Source organism: Tetrao urogallus (assembly GCF_951394365.1).
Source record: "Tetrao urogallus genome assembly, chromosome: Z".
NCBI classification, from domain to species: Eukaryota; Metazoa; Chordata; class Aves; order Galliformes; family Phasianidae; genus Tetrao; species Tetrao urogallus.
Window position 1 is genome coordinate 2014972 of NC_136816.1, and position 14537 is coordinate 2029508.

General features: G+C 38.7%; 1 protein-coding gene across 1 annotated transcript in view; it reads left to right on the top strand.

Moving 5' to 3' along the window:
* The window catches only part of LVRN (laeverin), a gene marked incomplete at both ends in the record, with an annotated part of 34116 nt that extends 21093 nt beyond the window's left edge, over positions 1-13023 (top strand). The window contains 11 exon segments of the mRNA XM_079548033.1: positions 1079-1232; positions 1997-2091; positions 2771-2878; positions 7204-7374; positions 9279-9419; positions 11448-11523; positions 12679-12690; positions 12692-12727; positions 12730-12762; positions 12765-12844; positions 12996-13023. Coding sequence (XP_079404159.1) covers positions 1079-1232; positions 1997-2091; positions 2771-2878; positions 7204-7374; positions 9279-9419; positions 11448-11523; positions 12679-12690; positions 12692-12727; positions 12730-12762; positions 12765-12844; positions 12996-13023 — 934 coding nt within the window.
* Between the last annotated feature and the right edge of the window lie 1514 nt (positions 13024-14537).

Here is a 14537-nt window from a genome sequence, read left to right on the forward strand (position 1 = left end):
TTCTTTTGAAATTACTTTTAGTTTGTACCTTCTCTTAGCAAATACTTTAAGTAGTGGAACTGTCATGAACGCTATGAAGACTAACCGAAGTTTGTTGTAAGGGAACTTCTAAATGAAGATAATTCTCCTACGTTTACTCTGGAGGGCCTCAGCTATGCTCTCCTGCATGACTCATAACACCTCTTTCATCTCCCCTGTGGATGGATTGGTTGGTCATTCACCTCTTGGCAGAAGAAGACCACAAGACACTTTTGCAGTTCAGTAGAAAATGACTTGGTTAAAAATAACCCAGTGTTCTGTTAGTTTTCCTGTCACTCTCCCTTCCTTCTGAAAGCAAGGCAGTTCTCAGAGGAGGTTCATGTGTAGAAGCTGTGGGACTGTGCTGCTGGTGAGCTCAGCAGTGCTGTGGGGTGCTAGAAATGAAATAAATAGATCTGTGTCATAGTCACAACAGAGATGTCCAAAGCATCAGGCAGCGTGGGAGCTCAGGCAGTAGGTGGCTGAAGCACACTCCAAAGCCTGCAGAGGTGGTTCTGAGAGCAGGAGGTCAAAATGCTAGCAGTGTTTCTATTCTGGAGTTTTCTGTTCTGGAGGAGTGAGGAATGAATTGGCTTTTCTGGGGAAGGAATGCATTCCACGCTAGCTCCATGGTGAGGCATGGAAGTGCCATGCTGAAATTGCTAATCTCTAGGGTAGCGTGCATGTGGTTTAAACCGTTTCATGTTATAGTAATGTTTATTCCATGAATATTGAAAATCTCTTCTTTGCCAATAAAAAGACAAGTGTATTATAAATGAAAACACTCTTCGAGTGAGGCTGATGCATGCTGCAGACACTGCCAGAATACGTACTGCCATGATTACCCCATTACTAGGCACTATGCTCTTCAATGTATGCATTAAAAAGTTCAGCTTTTCAATGGCACACCATAGTTTGACATTTATTTTAACATAACAGTGCCTTTTCAAGGTGATTTCCCACCCTGTATCTGTATGTTTTATCATCATAAATAAATCCATGGTAGATAGTTAATGTGAATAAGCATGTTCAAATACGGGTGGTTTTTGTCTTCAAATAGGTCTGGATATATTGAGATTGAAGCTGCACTTGAACTAACAAAGTACCTTGGTGGAGAAGATAAACTCTTTGTATGGAATGTGGTATTGGTAAATCTAGTGCCTGACAGTGTGGAAAGTACTCTGAAAAACTATGAAGTATACCCACTTTTGAAGGTATCAACTTCTTTTATTAGTTAGGAAAGATACTAGTCCATTTAAATAAAGTGACTAAAAGCTTTCTAGATTCTCACAAAAGAACGAATGTGATGGGTAATATTTTGTATGAATTTGCATGATTTGCCATCATCTTTAAATAGGAGGTACTTGTTCACATGTGCTAGTCAATGATAAATATCATTGCTTTGTGAGTTCTTACTGTAAAGCAGAAATTTGTCTGCATTCTTAGTATTAACCTTCATTTTGGTTCTTTTTGTAAATGAAGTTCAGAAAAAGCTATATGAAGAGAAAGAAGGAGCTGTCTTAGATATTGTATGAGATCATTTTATTCCATATTTAAGATACTTGAGATTATATATATAATATATATATTACTTCTATTTCATGCTACTTTTTTATAGTAGCAATCTCAAAGTAGTAATTCTCTTATGTTCTCAGCATAAGTATGTTCAAAATATGTGGGAAACATATTTTTTCTTTTGGGAACTTGTTTTTTCTGCCTTTTCTCTGAGAAGGAGCATTTATTATCTTTTGTAAGCTCATATGTGTTAGCAATGTGAAATAAGTAATTTCCCCATTTGAATAGCACAAGTGCATCAAATCCCATGCTATTTATTTTATGTGCTTCATTTTAATGTTCTTTATTGTCAAGAAAGAAATAGAGGTGAATTTTTAGGATAAATGAGTAAGTAAAGAAAAACACAGCATAATAAAAGCATGCATTTGAATGAAAATAATTTTTCTTTCCCTTCTTTTAAAAGAAATACCTTTTAAAGAGAATGTTGCCAATATACCATTATTATGCAGGTTTTATTCGTCGAAATGTTGATGCTTTGGAAGATGACTATTTTGCTCAGTAAGTATTCTGCTCTTCTCAGAACTTTGATAACTGACACACTGTAGTAGTTTGTCTTCGCAAATTCAAATGCAAGATATAGGAAAATGGTCTACTTAATTTGGGTGTAAAAGAACTGTTGTTCTCACCGATCTATAAACGTGTTACTTATTTGTGATGATACCTGCAATGAAAATGCAGTATGTTGGGATCGTTTGGGATATTGTCAGCATATTTAGTGAGGGTAAGAGATGATCTTTTAATAACAGGAGTGATAGCTCTTGTGTTTTGGAGAGTAGGCTTAACAAGTTGCTGCTCTTTGGGGGAAAACCTATAGCAATGGTTCAGATGAGCTTTATGCATCAATCACTAGAGCTTTAAAATGATTCATTTTGTAAAACCACAGCCTGTTACAATGACTGATACTAGGTGCATCCAAAGCAACAGCACTATAAAAAATGCAGAAACCTAATAAAAATTAAGGTGTGTAGGTAGCCTCGCTGACATCCAGGAATATTGATGTCAGGAGCTCATTTTTTGGCAACTTAATTTTTTAACTTTTATTAAAACTCAAGTGCTTCTGGTAAAGGTTCTCCCCAGTTAACAGCATGATGTGCAGAAACTGGGGTCAAGCACAGTTTGAGCACTTCAAATGTGGAATACACATCTTTTACACTTGCTATTTTGGCTTTTCTTCAAGAGTGTATTTGGAAAAAATTTTTGCAACAGCATGCTGGCTGGGTCTCCAAGACTGTTTGGATCTGTCATCTGAACTGTATACTAAGTGGATGGACAACCCTGAGTACAAGTAAGAACCATAATGTGCTCTGAGAGATGTGCATGTGCAGGGGATGTGGGTGGTTGAGGGGCTTTTACAGGGGCAGGCAGGATAAGAAAGGGCTCTACACACTGCTCATTCTCCCCAGATCTACAGAATTTAAGCAAAGCAAAAACAAAATCTCAGAAGGAAAATAATAAATGCAAAGTTCCACATCCTCTGCAAATTTCAGCTTTGTGTTGATTTCATAATTACTGCTGAAAGATTTTTCCACGAAGACCAAGATCTGCTTAACCACACAGCAGATGAAACTAAGTTAAGACTGATACACCATGTTGTCTGATCCCTTTGCCATACCTCAGCCTTGGGGGCATCACACATGCTGACTCAAGTTCTAGGCTTCCCTAAGGAGAACAGATTGAAGCAATGCCAGTATGGCAATAACATGAACATCTGTCCATGGTGAATGCCATCCACGTTCTGCATTTGCATGAACAGGGGCTGGGAAGGGCTGTCAGTTCTCATGCTGATCCTGGAGCCCAGTGGCTAGGTTTCTGGTCTGTAAGAATGAAGTTGAGCTTTACTAGCATCAGATATTCTGTGTTAGTGTATTGCATTGTTAAAGGAATCTTACACTGTATTGAAATTCTTATTCCTTTCCTCCCTCTCTCTTCTGATGTTCTTTTTCTTTTTTCCCCCCTGTGCAATAGTCATATAATATTGGCCCTGGTGAGTGAGTATTTAAAGTTTATTTATTATTTTTCTTTATTATAGTTGCAAAGAGGCTAATATTTTGTCTTACTCCTATGTTTGCTGCTATGTGATTGCCTAAGTGCTTGTGTTCGTATTCTGGTAGTAGTGATTTAGTAATCACCTCATTTTAAAGAAGATTTAAAGGGCTGTACTTTGGTGATAAAGCAAAAAATCTAGTTAGACTAAACACATCCTGGTGTGTTTCAGAGAGGATTTTCCTACTATCCCACAATAAAGGAAGCAATGCTATGTGGAAATCTGAGACCAATGCAAAATACTTCCTTCATTAAGAGTATTCAAAAACTTTTTCCTTGTGGAATTCTATGCACCTTATCTGAGTTCAGGAGCTGAAGAGTCTGTGAAATATTAGCTCATCTACTTTTAAATTAAATGGAGAAGATTAATTTTGCTATCCCTCATGACACTGAGATAAATTTGAAGGTGCTTCACAGTATTGAACTCTACATGTTTGTAAGTATGGAGGAAAAAAAAACTGCAGTAGTTTTATGAAGTGAAAGAAACAAACCACATTTTAATGGAAAAAAAACACATGAAGTAGACAACTTATTAGGTTTCAAATAAAAAAAAAAAAAACAGTTCCTTTTCAGTTAAGGAGGAGGTTTTTACGTACAGCAGCCAGGAAAAGGACACAGGCAGAAAGATCGCTTTAGCTGGTCTTGTGTTCTCCATTTTGAAATCAGAACTCCTAACAGCATATGATAGTTGCTTCATCACAGGTGAGCACCAAATGTGTTACCATACCCACTAGGACTCTCACATATGTAGAAGGCAGTGGTGCTTCTTCCTTTCAGATAAGGTGACCATCTTTCATCTGAGCGTTTCCAGCCAGTTTCTGACTTCCCAGAACTCACTGGAGTTGGTTGTGCTGCATTATTTTCACTTTTGTGAAAATTGTGTCTCAAGAGCCATGACTCCCAGTCTCTCAATTTAGCTCTCTCTCTCTCTTTCCTTCTTCTTCTTCTTCTCACAGAAGTGAAATGGAGCTGTCTAAGTGGTTTGGGGTTACTGGCTCATCTTTCTCTTTTGAAAGAAAGAAATGAGTCTGGAGGGAGGGATAGTGTTCCTGTACATTTCAGTTACATCCTAAAGCTAAATCCTGTTGCCATCAAAGGTTACAAAATCATTATGACACATCTGCACTGACTCCAGGAAAATAGTATAGGCTAATGCACCATTCTTTTCAGGAGGATTTTTTTTTTTTTTTTTTTTTGCATGTTCCTGAAGGTTCACATAACAGAATCCTGGTAGAATGCTCAAACCACATGAGTACTTCGAAGTTAAAAAAAACCCTATGAAATTAATAAGCTCAGTATTTCAATTAACAAAACCCCAAGCTCTGTATGGACTTTCTCTCTGAACAGTACAACACAGACCACTTCAGGTCCACCATAGTTGTCACCAGCCAGTAGACCAGTATCCCATAGTATGCTGCCTGTACAGCCTGCCTTCACTGCTCAACTTCAGAGCTGCAGCCAAAAGACATGTAGACTTCTACACTCAGTAACCAATGTCTTCTTGAAACTGTTAAGACTATATAAAAAAGCCACATTTTTAGGCAAGGCTGTTTTCATAAGGCATCTTGAAAGGATGAGTTATACTAACTGCATACCCTACATATCACACATGTGCCTACTGAGGCTTCTTCTTTCAAGATTATGAAATAGTTCTTAAAAATAAAATTGCTTGCCTCTGTAACTCAAATAAGATCTGTCCTAGAAGATTTCCTTGCAGAAATATCTCTCACCTCGATGTAAACACTCAGTTTCAGCCAACATCACTGTTGGTGGGAAACTCCTTATACTTCAGAACATACCCAAATAAATAAATCCAAATTATTTCTTTGTAATTTGATATTTGTAAATTCTATATCTATACCAAGCATTCTAATGCTTTCTATTATGGCAGTGAAATCAGGACGGAAATCCACTTTTTACGTGGGTAGATATTAATAGGATAAGGGGGAATGGTTTTGACCAAGAAGAAAGGAATTTCAGATTAAATGTTGGGGAAATGTTCACTGAGAGGTGGTGAGGCACGGCACCGCTGCCTGGAGAAATTGTGAATGCCCCATCCCTGAAAGAGTTCATGGCCAGGTTGGATGAGCCTCTGGGCAGCCTGATTTACGGGGGAGCAATCCTGCCCATAGCACAGGGGTTGGAACTACATGATCTCCGAGGTCCCTTGCAACCCAAGCCATCTTGTGAGTCTGTGAAATCTTCAACACCCCCAGGACAGCTAAAGCACCTGCTGCTTACTTTTACAGTTCTTAAATGCGATGTCTGCATCAGTCTTCAGAAGGAGTGAAATTGCTTCTGATAAATTCTTTGAATACCAGACAAAGCATCATTGGGAACAGCAGTAATCATAGATAGGAAAAAATTAACTCACCCAATTGGCAATAGAGCCTTTAGCAACAAAACAGTCATCACCAGGAAGCAGCCCTCATCCAAGAAGCATCCTCCTACCAGAGGCTTGCCCTTAAATGAGCCCATGGAGATGTGGGCCCAGTGAATTGCTTGCACCTGTGCTTCCTTTGCTAGCCACACCTTCACCAGTTCAAGCTGTGACATAAGAGTTCCCTTTCCATCTGTTATCCAAAATTCCTCCTAGACTATTGTAGTCCCTTCCCCTTTAGATGTTTCTGTCCTCTAGTCTTTCATCTGACTAGTACATTTACTTCGATATTGATCCCATTTCTGCAGGTATTGACCTCATTCTTTCTAGAATGGCCTAGTGAAACTAGGAATTTTTCTCAGATTATTTTTAAATTTGAAGAAAGATTTCTATGACCAGAAAGTTGACTGCTTTTCTGTCTTCTGGTGTGAGATAACTTTTACACCCTTACCATCTCAATCTTACTTAAGTAATTCTATGCAGATTAACAGCATGCTGTGGAGAAGTAAAGTGCTTTTTTTGTTGCATTCAGATCCATCCTGCTGCCAGGGGGAATTTGTCCAACATACCATTAATTTGAACTATTTTCAGATAGCTTGCAGTACAGAGTAGTAGATAAATTGCTAATACTAGAAATTGCTGAGCTGTTTTAATGTTAGTGGCATGTCATTGCCACAGGAGAAGCTTTCTGTTCAGCCTCTGCACATGAAGTGTTGTATTACATGGACAGTGATTGCATTTATTTTCTGTTACGAAATGCACTGCTGTGTTAGGGAAAGTAACAGAAGGTGCTTGTTGCATGGAAAAATGTCACTTCAGCTTTTGTTTCTGTTTCCCATGTCTTTCTTACTAGATGTATTCACTGAAGAAAATCTTGTCTGGGATGATGTCTATATGCAGTTGCACCCTCTTTAATGGTGTGATTGCTATACTGTGCTGCAATGTGCAAGAGTGGCATTGATTGCTTGTACGCAAACTGGCTTGACCTCACTGTTTTTACAAAAAGTGGGTTTTTTGCCTGAAAGCTGCATGATTTGTTAAAGTTTAAACTGTAATCAAAATTAGCAGTTTTATTTGGGTTGCTATTTTGTATTTTTCTTACTACGCATCCTTCAGCTGAAAATAAAAATTTTCTTGTTATCACTTTATAGCAATACAGAACCTTCTAACTTTATTTTGCTTCACAGAATTCCATTTTTAATTAGAAGAACCGTCTGTTGCTATGGCGTTGCAGTGGGAAGTGATAAAGAATGGGATTTTGCATGGAAAATGTATAAACACAATGACTCCACAACGGAAGATAAAGACATCCTCCTCTTTGCCATGAGCTGTGCCAAAGAATCGTGGTTACTTCACAGGTGCCCTTGATTGAAGCATGTCTCTGGGGGTACTGCACCATACAAACCTGTCAGAAGTGTGTCTGCCACAGAACCACACATCTGATATTCCAGTGGTAGAACCTTATGAATTTTCTTATGGGGAAAATATGATAAGCAGTACAAACATACGCAATCCTTTTGCTGACATAACAACTTATATGCCCTTGTTGACTGAGGAAGGGAATTCTTGAGCTGGTAACTAGCATGTCATGTCTAACACCACCAGTGGACCTGTCAATATAATTCCCTTTCTGAAATGAAAGTGTACCTTCAGGTGTTATAGCAGACTGGTAACTAATCCCATAACTGCATGTTGTATGGAACCTCGTTCCCTTTAGGTTTGTTTCCTGTTTTTTTTTTCAACTTTGAATCCACTGGCTGCCCGTACGCTCTGCATTGTAAGAAACAGTACTTATCATAATTCTCCCTGATAGTTTTCCCCACCACTTATGATTTTATACTGTCTTCCCATATCTCTGATTGCCTTCCTAGGCTAAAATCTCATAGCCTATTTAGCCCTCTGTAGAAGTCAGATCACCCATAGGTGAAGGACAAACATGAAAATAGACTAACTAGCAAACTGTTCATTCTGAAGTATAGACTGACAAGGAGAAATCATATTTAAATTTCCAGTTTGGAATATCATATTCATTATCCTTCACTGACATCTTCACAAGATCTTTTCACTTTATCAGCAGAAAGATATTGAAGATGAGTTTTATATTTTGTCATGCCCACGTTACCTGAAGAGTATCTCTGAGGACAGAGGTTTGCCAGTGATAGTTCTAAAGAATGATGATCCAACCACTGGCATAAATAAGATGAGTCCAATGCTCTGAAAGTAGTTGAGTTTTTTCTCCTGCCAGCCACCTTGTGAGGTTGAGCACGAAGAACAGATGTGGCTCAAAATACAGCCAGTTGGATTGAGAAGACATGTCTGAGCAGAGCTATGCTGATTTTCCACCTAACCTGTGGTCCTTTGGTGATTTTGTTATAGACACAGGCTACAACTGGTCCTTGTAAAGCTGTAAGTTATATCAGAAGAAGACAGCAGCTCAGGAAGTTGTGACAGTCTCCTTCCTCTGTATGCAGCAGTTGTTGACAAAACAATCTCTTTTCCTAAACTTCAACCTGAAAGTCTTTTAGGCTGAGGAATCTTAAACTGTGTTGTCCTCAGTATAGTTTGTCCATTTGGTTAAGCATATTTGTGGCATGCAAATGGGAGAAACCCAGCTCATCTGCTCTACCAACAAAGTGGCTGCTTGTAATACTCTGACAAATATTTTTTTCAGCGGTGCTGTAGAAAGCAGGAGACTGTAAAGTTACACAACAAAAAGAGAATTATTTATTTACTTTTTCAAGATATCCAGGCACCCACTCTCATTGATGTTAGTGTTAGGTAGTTAAATGTTTATCAAATCATGACTTAGCCTACTTGAGAGCACCTTGGATACCTTATTATTGAAACAGAGTCCCTCTGTGTAACAGCGTGTCTTACTTCTAGCTCATTCTCCAGGATCTGTTTGGAGTTTTCTCCAGAATCTTGGGAGCAGTTTCCCTTACCATGAGGTTATCTGATTAGAGGGGTTATTCTGAGTCTTTCTGTAAGATATACAAAAAATCAAATATCTCCTGTTGTGCTACACACTCATTTTACTGAGAAGTGGAAAGCAAGTGGGCAAGAACAGGGAATTTCACCGACATAAGAACAAAATGCAACCAGAATACAACCATAATACCAGAATACAACTCTGAATGACCCCAACTTTGGTGTAACTGTCAACATTCCAGAATTTGGGTGGACAGAAATCCTCCTGAACTAATATGTAATTCCAGATTATGACTCTTGAACAGAAAGTAATATTAACTTTTTTTTCCAACAGATCCTTGCGGTATTGGCTCAGTGATACACAATTTTCTTCCAACTGTACAGCCAACATCCTTGAATATGTAGTGTCTAAGGACAATGGGCATCGTATAGCCTGGGAATTTGTTACAGAAAATTGGTCACTTTTAAGTGAAAGGTATGGTAACCAACCTGTTATGATTTCTCTTTACTTCTGTGTTTCTTTTGCTCCAACTGCAAATTTTCCTTCCAGACACAACATAGTTTGTCATGATTGATGCGGTTTTCTTAAGTACAGAGACCACAGTTATCATCAGATCCTAATGTCAAAGAAGAGCTCATGTCAATTACAGAATGCTTTGAAATTAGTCTGCTCATGACTGTTCCTGTGTTAAACTTTCTGGAAAGTCTGGCCCTTATTTACCTACTTAAATGGGGAGCTTTCCCAAAAAACCCAGTTGTGAGATAATGAAAGATAAAAATCTGGCTCCTGGAGTACACTTTAAGATGTGCTTTGTGACAAGTGGTGTGGGAGACTACTAATCATGATGTAAGAGAAGGCATTACTTAAGTACCTCTATGACAACTACCATATAATATATAGTTTCCCACTTTCTGCTGTCCAGGCAGCATTTCACATCAGACAAAACAAACATCAGAACAAACTTTAGAATAGAAATAAACTTGTCCTTTTACTGATCTGGAAAAGGAGAAGAGTGCGTGGCTGTGATGGTTGGCTGTCACAGCACAAGTGTTCTTTTGATATTGAATGATAGAATGGCAGCAGTCCATAGACTGCATTTAATAGATGTTAGTGTAATTATATACACTTGCAATCAGTGTAATTAAGCTTGAGCAGAACATGAGCAATCTAAGCATAAGCAAAAGGAAAAGGGAAAAGCCACCTGCTGTGTAGGCAAAGTACAATAATATTAGCAATTACTCTTACCTGCACATAAGCAACAATTTCTTTGTCTCAACACTGAGCGTCAGGACTAGCAAGTGACAACTATCACTAGATGGTGTTGGGGCATTCTGCTTATGGGATTGAGACTCCATGCCAATTGTGTGATTAAAAGGATGATAGAAGATAAGTCTTCAACATGAGAGCCTAGGAAAAAAGGTAGAGTAGTTGGAGTAGCTGATGATCTGTAATCACTATAGCCTTTCAGTGTCCTTGAGGAGAACATTGTTTAGACTATCGTGTATTCATTTACATATTCCTTTGCATAAGATAGGCATGTGAACACGTTATGCTCCCATTGACCCTTGCAGTTCTGTGGTCAGCAGCATCTTGCCCTTTGCACTGGCGCTGTAGACAAATACTTTCAGGAATAGTAAGAGCAGCAAAGTGATGTGGGAAAACTGGAAGTCAGAAGGGCAACCAAGAGTTTTAAAAGTGAACAGACTTGAAAGAAAGTGCTAGAACAGAACCATTACCTCCATGCCGTGAGCATATCATTGATCTTCACAGATGAAGCCATCACTGACTTGAGTTTCTTCCATGTTTTTCATCCAGGTTGCCTGTAATACAGTGTGAAGTAGTATACGCTTCCTGTGGGCAACTGGTGAATCTTTTTAGTTCTTGTTTGATGTTCAGCCAGACAGTTCCACAAACAAGAGAAAAACACATGGCTTGGAAACCCCCTGAAAATGGAAAACCCATATAGTCTTGTAGTGTTTCATAAGCACAGGTGTAAAATGCAAAATAAGGTCCTAACCTTTTTTCCAAAGAGAGCTCATACTCTCTTCATAGAGATGGTGGATTGACACATACAGATTTTGAAGACCACTGATACTATTCATCTCTATTTAAAGTCCTAATCCATCCAGTTCGGATGTTAGCTTTATACATTGTCCTCAGGACACTAACAGAAATGCCAAGATTTTAGAATTGATAGTACTTACCATTTCTATATGGATTTTAACTTCATAAAAGTTATCTTTTTAAGTCAGTTCATTATAGCTGAGAAAAAAGTGCAGATCATATCAGGAATGAAAATGAGGGGCAATTGGTCTGTTTAATTCTGCTCAAATGTCTAAACTGAACTTTTAAGGGGCAGGGAGTATACAATTGAAAACTTCCACCTAATTGGTACCTCCAATGTGATACATGATTAATAAATAGCTGGAGTATTATTAAATGAGATGGAATCTAGTATTTTTCTAGCATGCTGATGGAAGGACCCTTATCTCAATTTTACAGGTATGGAAAGGAATTATTACATGCCGTATTAAGAATCATGGGAAGATTTGTCAGTACAGATATACAGATCCAAGAGGTAAATGAGAGAAGAGATTAGTCTCAATTTTACTACCAGTTTCTAAATACAGCTTTTAAAATCTTTTATTTATTTATTTATTTTTTTCCCCTTAAAGAAATTCAGGTAATGTATTGCATAATATTATTAAACTCAAAAAAAAAAAACCAAAAAAAAAAACCTCCTCATCTGAGAAATAAGTGTACAAATGGGCACCCACAGCTCTGCAGTCTGTGGGTGCAGTTATTAAGCATGGCATTAAAGTGCTGCTTTGTGCAGGATGGATATTGTCCTGCTCTGTGTGGTTGCAGCATAGAAGGTTGGTTGCCTGCCTACATGCTGAACAGAAGGCCTGCACATGTGGGCTGCTCTCCTTTCTCTTTGTCCTCATGGCAGCCCAGATAATCTATGGACAATAGATTCTATGTGGGCTCCTGCTCGTCTGGAAAAACCAAGCGTATTGGTCTGGGGATTCCTGCTGAAGGGTGGAAGTCTGTGGCAGGTGGTTATAACCTCTCTTTAGTTTATTCATCACAGTAAGACTTCCAAATGTTAGTGCCTGTGACAAATGCATAACTATCACTGCTTGTTCCACTGTTTTCTTGTTTCTTCCAGTTCAAATCTCCCTAGATTATTTCAAAAAATATTCCTTATCTTCTCTCTGAGCTGCTGCTCTGCTTTTGTGCTGTTCCTATATCACATAAATCTCTAAGTAGTATCTGCCCAATATCTGTCATTGTAAGAAAAAAATTGTTCCCCTTTTTCAGTCATTGACAGATGCATCAGCAAATAACAGAAAATGGATGGTTAATGAAGAAAGCTATTCAGAAATCTAGCTCCTAAAATAAAATAAATCTCTCTTGGCTAGAAAGTAGAAGCTTTTCATCTTTTATTCTTCAGGAAAAAATTTTTGCTTCCTGTGATGGCAAAAGCAGTAGTCCAGTGTCAGCCTTCCAGTTGGCTTTCAGATTGTAACAGAGTCCCAATATTATCATTTCTGTTTCATTTTCCTCTTTGAAATCTATCATCTGTAGAGATGACCTTCCTCATTATGCCCACAGGAAAGTTAATGAAAGGTTGCTGGACATCTGTCTCTTTTCTCATGTACATTCCTCCATACCATCTACGTATGCTTCTTTGCTGTTCTTCAGTCCTCTCTTGTCTTCTGCTCTTTAGATTGATGGGAGAAAACTTCTTGCTCTGTAACTGTAGAGGAGGCAGCACCCAAGAGGATTCTGCTACCCAACTAGTCCTAGACACTGTGTGGTACCACTAGTACTAATGAAGCTGGCTGCAATTTGAAGCATTTTTACAGAGATGATGGCAAAAGGGCACATTCCTGGTGTGTAAGGATCTTTCCTGTCCAGCATAAATCAATATGCTTGCTCCCATCCACTCTTTTTATGTAATTCTGTGTAAAACACCTGTCAGATATACAGCTGTTTCCTCAAAGTGAAAATGCACTGACTAACCTCATGCATTTATTTATTCAGTTGCAGGTTTTCTATAATAATACACTAGAAGAGGATGAGAGAGAAACTGCTACTCTACTACTGGAGACTGCAAAAACTGAAAACGTGGAAAGGAAAGAACTTCTAAGTAGAGTTGCTGATTGGCTAGATAAAAATATAGACGACTGACTGGGGAAAATAATTTCCAGTATATTTTAGAGTTTGATTCAGTAGCACACTGATATTTTAAGACGTAATTAAAGATAGAACAAATCTTTATGGTGTCTGAGATTATCTTCCCAACTGGAAATTCAGGCTAAACCAATTCAAAAAGAAAATTAAAAATTCTGATTTCATATCAGAAATAAGATATATGTAGGTTGTGCCAAAAGTAATTCCTCATATTTAGTACAATGGAAACTACAGTAAATACAAAGAGAACCTTAACACCATTTGATAGAGCAAATTCTCAGCTACCAAACATTATCTTTCAACCTTGTCACTACATTAGCTGTGCATTCTTGCCAGTGACAAAGAAAAGCAAGCATTCATAAAAATCTGTACTGGCAGAGAAGACCAACTATTTCACAGCTGCTATTATGGTGTCATTGCTTGGAAAAAGTTGCCCACACAGTCTGTCTTCCATCAGCCCAAATGGATGAAGTCAGAAGTGGGTGCAGTAGGACAGTCCAGCCAAGACTGGCAATGTGCTCTGTGATCTTCAAACTGGTATGGGGTTGGCATTATTGCATTGTCTTCTTCCCTGGCTTCCCTCTGTAAGTTCAAGCCTTCAGCTTAGTTGGCACTGCAGTGTAGAGGTCAAAGTTTGATGGTTTGTGTGGGTTCCAGGAAATTCAGAAGGATCACATTTTCCTACCCCACTAGACAGTTCACATCACTTTGCCTACTGAGGACTGCATATTGAACTTTCTCTTAGATTGCAAATTCACACTTCCCCACTCCATGGACTGCTGTTTTGACTCCAGCTTGTAGCAGTCACAGTACATCTTGTCAATGGTAATGATGGATTCAGAAAACTGTCACCTTCAGCTTCATTTTGAGGTGTTCCAACATTACCACCACGATTTCCAAAGCATTGGAGCCAATATTAAGCCTTGTTCACAGTTCCCTGGTCACAATCTGCTCATTGCGTGGATGCGCTGGCTGAAACGCTCTTCATTTTTTGTGGTGTGACAGTTCTGCATGCCCATGTGGAACATGGCTTGTCTTTCACATCACTGTCAACACTGCTGGCATGTGCCATCCAGCACCTCAATGTGCTGACATAGACTGTTTGATCTCTGTAAGTGTTCAGCATCAATGAATGTCAGTGGGTGCAATTTTTTCCTCACGTTTTCCTGTGAATTCATTGACACACCCTTCATATACACTCCCGTGTCAGACGCCATTCTGTCAGGCTGCCCCTCTGCTGCCATCTGTCACACGGGAGCAGCATGGAATGGGATAATGAAGCAAAGGGTCAGCCTCTACTGCCATGCCACCAACATCCATCTCTGGCATTGTGGGCCAACACAATAAAGCAAGAGGTGTTATTTTCAGAGCAGTCCTCATACATTTTCATAT